This window comes from Urtica dioica, chromosome 9 (genome assembly GCF_054948205.1).
Source record: "Urtica dioica subsp. dioica isolate 48M chromosome 9, U.dioica_male_clone48M_v1_H2, whole genome shotgun sequence".
Lineage (NCBI taxonomy): Eukaryota > Viridiplantae > Streptophyta > Magnoliopsida > Rosales > Urticaceae > Urtica > Urtica dioica.
The window spans coordinates 28,916,562-28,925,091 of record NC_142764.1 but is presented as its reverse complement, the minus strand read 5'-3'; the positions used below and the strand labels follow the sequence as shown (position 1 = coordinate 28,925,091).

Below are 8,530 nucleotides of genomic sequence, written 5' to 3'. Positions count from 1 at the left end.
TGTGATGTGGATAATATATATTGTATATTTAGAGTGGCTCAGATTGGTTGAATTTTCCACATCACAAAACCCTGATAATGTTATAGACAGAAAGAATGACCAGTGATTGGTTGGCATCAATAGTGTATTTATGTACTTTATTTTTTCTCGGATAGTGTCATAGATAGAAAGAATGACCACTGATCGGTTGGTATCAGTAGTGTGTTTTTTGGAAAAAAAAAAAAAAAAAATTAAGTCAGCTTTGATGCCAGTGGATTGAACCCGGTACCTCCACTTTGAAGTGGTGTGAAATTACTGATTAGACTATACTAGGTGGTGTGAAATTAATGATTAGACTATACTAGAAACCACAGCATCTCATCTCAGTAGTGTATTTATGTATTTTTATTCTCGGATAATGCTATAGATAGAAAGAATAACCAGTGATTGGTCGGCATCAGTATTGTATTATTATGTATTTTTTTTAGGGTATTGGAATGTATATGTCTACGCATGTCATTCCTTCGCAGTGCTATAAATAGAGCATAGCCTCGTAAGTATTGCTCCTCACCAACACCACACACACCCAACATACCATCATCATCAACTCTCACTTAATTACTCACACAGCGATGAAGACCGCCATTCTTGTTTTGGTGGCCCTGATGATGGCTACTTCGTCGGCCTCTGGCGACCGCCACGTGGACACGATGAACGTCGAAGCCAACGAGCCTTTGACGGTGAGCATCGGGAACAGGAAGATCGTGTTTTCCATGGACGTGGAACCAATCTGCCAGCCACTTGGCGCTCCTTGCGGGTCAATTGAGGCCGAGTTGACTTGCTGCCCCAAATTGAAATGCAAAGGCTCTCGCCCAGGCGGAGGACGATGCACTGCCTGCGTGCCACTTGGCGGCGATTGCATATTTTCTGAACACAGCGAACCTTGCTGCGGAAACGCGGTGTGCGCGGGCCGTTATGGCGGAGGAAAGTGCCTTGTCCCTAACCCTTCGCTTGTTGCTTAATAAATCCATGCATGCATGCAACGTATAGCTGGCTCTCTATGTACTCTCTGGCTATGTATACATATGTGAGATACATAGTCATTACTTAATCATGCACAATAAAATGGGTATGTTGCTAGCTAGCTATACTACTTTTATCTCTTTCCTCTATATATATGTTTCCACTTATCGTCTATGTTTATCAATAAAATGTCTCGCTCGTGTCGTGTCTATGTGGTGCTTCCATATAATGTTGTCGTATTTCAGCTACCTAATAGTACGTAACATCCTTTAATGATCTAATATGATATTTTTTAAGAAGAGCTAGCATGGAGAAAATTCAAGCGCATTTATAAGCATAATGTGCGTAGAAGTAGACATTGAAGAAGAAGACCCTTTATCCTTATTTGACGAACCTAGGGGAAAATTTAAATAAATAATGTTTAAGTACATGAAAAAGGCCAGGCTAATTATAATATTCAAGGGAAATTTAAGGCCGCTTTGATAAGAAATAGAAAATCAGGAAAATAAAAAAAGCACTACTTTCTAGTGCTATACACCAAAAAGCATCACCACAAACGTGACATACTAACGGCAACAAAATATTTAGCTTCAATCGAGAGATGGTGGTCTTTATGTCCTTGGATCTCAGCTGCAAACATATATGCATAATTTCTTGTCCTGAGTTGTGACGTGTTCGTGCTCCCGTTGGCTTTGGCGTTGCCGTTCTCAAACTCCTGAAATCACAGTGAGTTTGATGAAGAAAATAGCAAAGCATACGTATGTGTAGATGATTTCAAAAATAAAATGTTTTTCATTTTTAATTATGCATGACAGGTGTACCATGTACCATTTTAACCGATCTGCAATTGGGGCAAAAAAAAAAAATTCCAGCTAATTAAGCAAAGCTAAAGCATTTTCAACTCCTAAAAGAAGCTTATAATACATAAAACACATCAATCTTCTACCCATGAAAAGCCAAGGTAATTTAGAATTACCTGAAGTGCTTTGCAATTCTCCAAGTATTCAAATTCAAGAACCTGGAAGTAAAAGATGGAAAAACTATCATTATGAAGTATATTATTCGTCTTTTGTGTTTAGTTTCCTCATTCTCTCTCTCTCTTTTTTTTTTTTGGTGATATTGTATGAGTTTGGTGGCCTTATTTTGATTCTCTTTGTTTGGCCTCAAATGTATTTTTGTTAGAGAAAATAAGTGAGGATTTGGCGTAGTTTTGTTTAGTCTCGTCGAGGGGTCCGTCGAGGATGTCACTACACCTCATGGGCTTATCCATCTTGCCGATGAGTCCATCCGAGACGCCGTTACGCCTCTTGTGCTTATCCATCTCGACAAAGAATCCGTCGGGGATGATGTTATGAGTTGTGGGCTTATCCGTCTCGTCGAGGGATCCGTCGGAAACGCCGTTACGCCTCATGGAAGTTGGCCGATCTTGGGATCTCGTTGATTCGTCGGTCTCGTGTGGTAAGAGCGAAAGTTTAGAAGAACCTTGAAATAACTCGTCGGAATCGGAGTCTGAAATTCGCGGAAAAACACAACGATGGTCGGAGATAATTCGATCTCTTTTGCTTCCTCTTTAACTTGTTCATGTTGATATAACACTTTTAATGCGTAAAAAGTTCATACAAAAACATCATTAATACACTTTTAACTAATATCGGTCTATGCCAGCTTTAAAACAATTATCAAGATCAGAGCAATCAGTGGTCCATCTATATCTACCAAGCATGTGGTGTGGATAAATAATATGAGGGTGAAATATCATATGCATCACTATGGTTATCAATGATTTCTACATTTCCCGGGCAGGTCTAAACGTGGCTTGCTTATCGTGGTGAGAGCATTTACCTTTTTATTCTCCAATAATGCTCATATCTCCCAACAAAAGTGGCTTTAATGAATTTCTTGCTTTACCATATCACTTTTATATAAAATATATTTAAATGTTTACTTATTTTCGATTTATGTATATATAACGGTTTTGTTGTGAGTTGTATAGAAGGTATACCGGTTCAGCGGTTCTTATTTGATCAATAATTGTTATAGCTACCTTGAATTATTATTATACCAGGCATTCGCTTACGCATATAATTTTGGGTAAATTAGCAAAATAGCCAAATCAAACTTTATGATTTGCTATATAGCCAAAGTTTTGTAAATACTAAGTAAATAGTCATTCGGATGACGTGGCCCAATAATATGTTTTTTCATATCCAAAATTTACCCCTGTTGCGTTTGAATTTCGAATTTTTATGAAATTTCTGATTATATAACTTCCCGGTTTTTTTTAATTTAAATTTCTCATATAAGTGTGAACATGATTTAGTCAACTTAATGATTCCCTTTATTTTAGGAACTAATTTGGACGTGACAGTTGCAATTTATTTGTTTCCTATTATATTATTTTCTTATATTTACTGCATGATTTATCTTGTCTCGTTTTATTATTTAAATTTCTTGTTTCTAACGCACATATATTTCAAATGTTGTTATATCTCTCTTCCACGCCAGGTTCATCCCAGTTTATTAATGTATTTACGTATATTTACATACTGTTATAATGCAGTATATTTACATGCTGTTATTTACGTATATTTACATGCTGTTATAACGCACATAAAGGATGTTCCTGTGGCGGCTATGAGCATGATTGCACTTCGGGGTAACTTTGAATTCAGGGTCCAGAGATCTAGCAAAACCCGATATAGTATTGTTTGTTTGACCTACATTCTTGTAAATCCAAAAACACCAATTTTAAACTCATTTACAATGGTATTATGTGTAAATAATGACTTACAAATAATCTGGGCGTGTCTGACATTTACACATATTTACTGCAAAATATGTCAATCATATTTCCTTATAATATCCAAAGACACCAATTCTTCAAACACATTTACAATGGTATTACTCATACACTAACACACATTAAAACAGAATCAATACACTACTCAACAAGATCTAGATATAACACATCAAGTTTTAGACATCATACTCAAACCACCAACATTTAAAAAAGATTTACAATAAACATTTAAAAATGGAAATCAAAAGAAAATATATTCGTTAACCAGGTTCCCCTATAATTTTAACATATTTACAATCACTAAATGACACATGCATAGGTGTATTATAAACACAATAGTCGGATCCCCCAAAATACATTGTGAAGATTAGGGTTTTGTGAAATTTTTCGGATAAATGAACAATAATCCATTGATTCATTACACAGAGGAAGAAGAATAAGCAACACCATCTTATTTCATAACCGATTCCTAAAAAAACACTTTTTCCATGTTTTAATGGGTAAATCGATGTTGAACATTAGTAAATACGAGTTACAATCGGAATAAATTACACATGCATACATGTTTGAGATCCCCTCGCCGAAATCGGTAGTCGGAGAAGATGGATGCAGTTCGTCGGAGAAAGTGACGCGAGTTGGAAAATTTTTTTGGGAGAAATCTTTTTTTTTTTTTCTTAATTGCCGTGTGATAAGAGGTTGTGAGTTGATAGGTTTTAAATTTGCAGTTATTACTCCCCTCAAATCTCGGAATCACGTTTTTTTTTTTTTAAGTCAACTGCTGTGACTTATGGGCGGGAATCATTTGGGCGTTTTTGTAAATTTAGGAGTGTATTAAATGATATCTGGCTATTTACTTAGTATTTACAAAACCTTGGCTATTTAGCAATTTTAAAGGTTTGAGTTGGCTATTTTGCTAAATAATTGTATAATTTTTCATATATAAACCTATTTATATGTTCGTATATGTGGTGTTGGTGTATCTATGACTACAGTATATATATGGTAATAGTGATAAAAGCAAACAACTACATTATTGATGGATATAATAATATAAAATAGATGCTTATAAAATTTTCAAGCGTATCTTTAAAAAGATTGCTGATTAAATCTCCCAAATATTCTAATTGCTAGTGGCTTATCCAAATAATAAAACGTTTAATAAAACATGTCTTTATATATTGCCATGGGCCCATGATAGACGACTTATCCCGCAACCGATAATTTTGGTGGCCCCAATATACTCCCAATAATTCATTAGCGTTACTTATTTTTCTTTCACTAGTTTTTTAAAACGCTCCCATGCGCATCATATATATGTATATTAATCCTTACAAGCCCACACTAATTATTGATTAATAAGTATATTAAAATGTGTAGAAAATTACTTAAAAATGAAAGATAAATAATTGTTAATAATATAAGATAAAAACATCCACACAACCAGTAGATAAATTGTTTCTCTTAAATGTTTTAGAATAAGTTATTAAAATTTAGACGAAGCTTTTAATAATTTTTTTTACACTTTTGGTTAATTTTTTAAACATATTGAAAATTTACAAACTAGTCCCTAAATTTTTTATTTCAAATTAACCCCCTTAATGAGTTTCTCAAGCTCCGTCCCTGCCTACTTGTAGACCTAAGATTATGCAACTTCAAGATAATAAACTCATATAATGAATACGAAAGTCACTAACCACCTTAAAATAAATATTTAAAGAGAACACAAACAATATAAATTTGTAACACGTTCAACAAACTAACACCATCTTGGAATAAGAGCGAAAGATTATGCATATGTGATTAGATCGCTCCCACTTTTCATAAAGATCAACCTGATCTAGGATACTCACCTCCGTGATTTCAGGTGGTTCATGCTTTCTTATGGCGTAGTCAATATCCATCCATCTCAATTGAAAGAGAACTCTCTCTTTCCATACCTTAAAGTTGCCCCATTTGAGTTAGAGAACATCGCATTTAACATCTAGTAACTAACAAGTTGACAAGCTATAATTTACGGAAATTAAACATGCTCATTACAATTTATTTTGAAGAAAATAGCTATATCATGTTTTACCAATGTAAAAAACATGTTTATACTCAATGAATCTAGATACATAAAACTTGCATGTGGGCTAAAGATCTAATTCGATTAGAGTCACGCGATCATGATAAAACTAACTATATTCTTTTTCTAATACATGTAGATTAATTAGGAATATTTTATCCTAATTTATAATACAAATATTACAAAATTAGATTCCATAATATATATATCATATGATTAACCACAACTATTGTTTTATGTGATTTTAATTTCAAATATACAATCTAAATTAATTAAAGATGTTGTGGTTAAATATACAATCCTACTATTGTAGGTACTTGCAATTACCTACAATACTAGGATTGTGATTTTTCTTATTGATGACTATTAAGTTATATATACAAACGTTTTGGGGTCCCTAAGCTCACTCACACATTCAGCAAATCAACACCATCTCGGAATAAGAGCGAAAGATTAGAATAACCTTGAAATAGTTCGCCGGAGTCGAAATCTGAAACTTGCCGAAAAACACAATAATGATCGGAGGTAATTCGATCATTTTCGCTTCCGCTTTAATGTGTTCCCGTTGTTAGAACTCTTTTAATATGGGTAAAAAAGTTCCTACAACAACATCATTAGTACACTTTAACTAATTTCGGTCCATGCCAGCTTTAAAACAATTATCAAGATCAGATCAATCAGTGGTCTATCTATCTACCAGGCATGTGGTGTGGATAAATAACATGAGGGTGATATATCATATGCATCACTATGGTTATCAATGATTTTCACCTTTCCGGGGCAGGTCTAAACGTGGCTTGCTTCTCATGGTGAGATCATTGCACTTTTTAATCTCCAATAATGCTCATATCTACCAACAAAAGTGGCTTTGATTCCATCTATAATGAATTTCTTGCTTTACCATCACTCTTATATAAAATATATTTAAATGTTTACTTATTTTCGATTTATGTATATGTATAACGGTTTTGTTATGTCGCTGAAACTAAATACAAGAAATATAATTAAAATTTTCTTTTCTTTACTTCTTTAATTTCATGAATCCATATATAAATTACGAATCCAGAATGGTGAAATTTTCAAGATATCTTTAAAATAAATTTGTCTCGAATAGCATATAAGTCTACAACCGACGGAGGTTCAAAAATTGAAATTGAATTTTTATTATACCGAACAATATTTAAAATTCAAATAAATATTGTTCCCTGTATTTCCTGAAGATATGTCCCTAGATCATATAATTCTTCTAACATTAGTAAAGTATAACGCAATTAATTCCATTTCGCTATATTTAAAAGATGGTGTAAAATGCTACATCTGGATTCTAAAATGAGCCAAAGCTGCAAATAGAAGAATAAAAAAATTAATATTTAAATCAATAAATGGTGTGTCAATATTTAACCGGAGGGACGTACGATTAAAGGGAAATATTTAGGGGATGGATTCGGATATTTAAGATTGATGATTTTCTTTTTCCCATTAATGGTTTTTGTGAGTTGGACATAAGTAGTAGTGCATTATTGAAAGTAACAAAAATAAAAATGTGTACAAATTTTAAATAAACAAAATTTATGATTTTTTCTTATCATGAATGGGCATAAAAATCTTATAATGAGTATCTATTATTTACCGTGAATACGCTCAAGAGCGTACGTATAAGTTAAGGAATAGATCCGAGAACATCACAGTTCACTATAAATTTATAGATCAATTTTCCAACACATAGATGCATGTATATTCATTATATATTTATATTTACGTGGCGCATCTTCTCCTGACCAATTAAATGTTGCACAAGGATCCTGTTGGACGCATTTTTCTGAGAACAAAATTACTTCATCGTCGTTGTGTATGTTAAATATCTACGTACGTACTTGGTGTTTCTGTATTTTATATATGAGAATGTAAACTAAGCTCAAGACTATATGGAATCAAAATCAAGACTCATCTAAATATGGTTGATATTATGAAGTATTAGATGTCTGTATGAATTTTTTGCATTTTTTAGAATGATCTCTGATCATTTACACGCCAGCCAAAGCTAATCTATTTTTGATAATATAAATACTTGGGTACACAATATCCTTACGTTTCCAGATGCTAATTAAGTTTCAGTGTTCATCGTTTCCATAAATAGACTAGAAATTAGTTAGATAGTTATAGGAGTGGAAGAAGAGAGTGTGCCAAGATAGCATACGGCATTATTCAACTTAGATAACAGAAAAATAGTAGAGATACACATGCACGTAAACAAACAAACATACAGTAGGTATTATCAGTAGCTAGCTTCATATCACCTTATTATAATATTAGTGGGTATATGTAACATATAGCTACAGGGTAGATAGTTTTAGCTAGCTAGACTTATTTTGCTTTCACTAGTATTTTAAAACGCGCCAATGTAGCTTCGATTATGCAACCTCAAGATAGTATACTCATATAGTGAATCGACGAAAGTCACTACACATGTTATAAAATAAATATTCAAAGACAACACAAACAATATAAATTTGTAACTTAATTACGACTCAAAATCTTGACAAAGATATGTCTTTTTTATTTTTTCGTCCTCTCTTGAAAAGAATGGTTGGAGTTTTAAATTACGAAACCATAGCGCAATTGTGGGGAACTCGGACCTTGGAACCGAACTCAATCTGCTTTGT

General features: G+C 33.3%; 1 protein-coding gene across 3 annotated transcripts; it reads right to left on the bottom strand.

Moving 5' to 3' along the window:
• Nucleotides 1-1,458: 1,458 nt before the first annotated feature.
• Nucleotides 1,459-6,414, bottom strand: LOC149386600 (uncharacterized). 3 transcript variants are annotated; one of them, XM_089627127.1, is made up of 4 exons: nucleotides 6,331-6,414; nucleotides 5,653-5,739; nucleotides 1,979-2,020; nucleotides 1,459-1,717 (listed from the first exon to the last, which is right to left on the bottom strand). In XM_089627127.1, exons 1-4 carry the CDS (start codon nucleotides 6,403-6,405, stop codon nucleotides 1,550-1,552), a joined length of 372 nt encoding a protein of 123 aa, XP_089483253.1. In that variant the 5' UTR covers nucleotides 6,406-6,414; the 3' UTR covers nucleotides 1,459-1,549. The 3 variants fall into 3 exon arrangements, with proteins under 3 accessions (XP_089483253.1, XP_089483254.1, XP_089483252.1); XM_089627128.1 differs by lacking the exon at nucleotides 1,979-2,020; XM_089627126.1 differs by lacking the exons at nucleotides 5,653-5,739; nucleotides 6,331-6,414 and adding an exon at nucleotides 2,256-2,655.
• Between the last annotated feature and the right edge of the window lie 2,116 nt (nucleotides 6,415-8,530).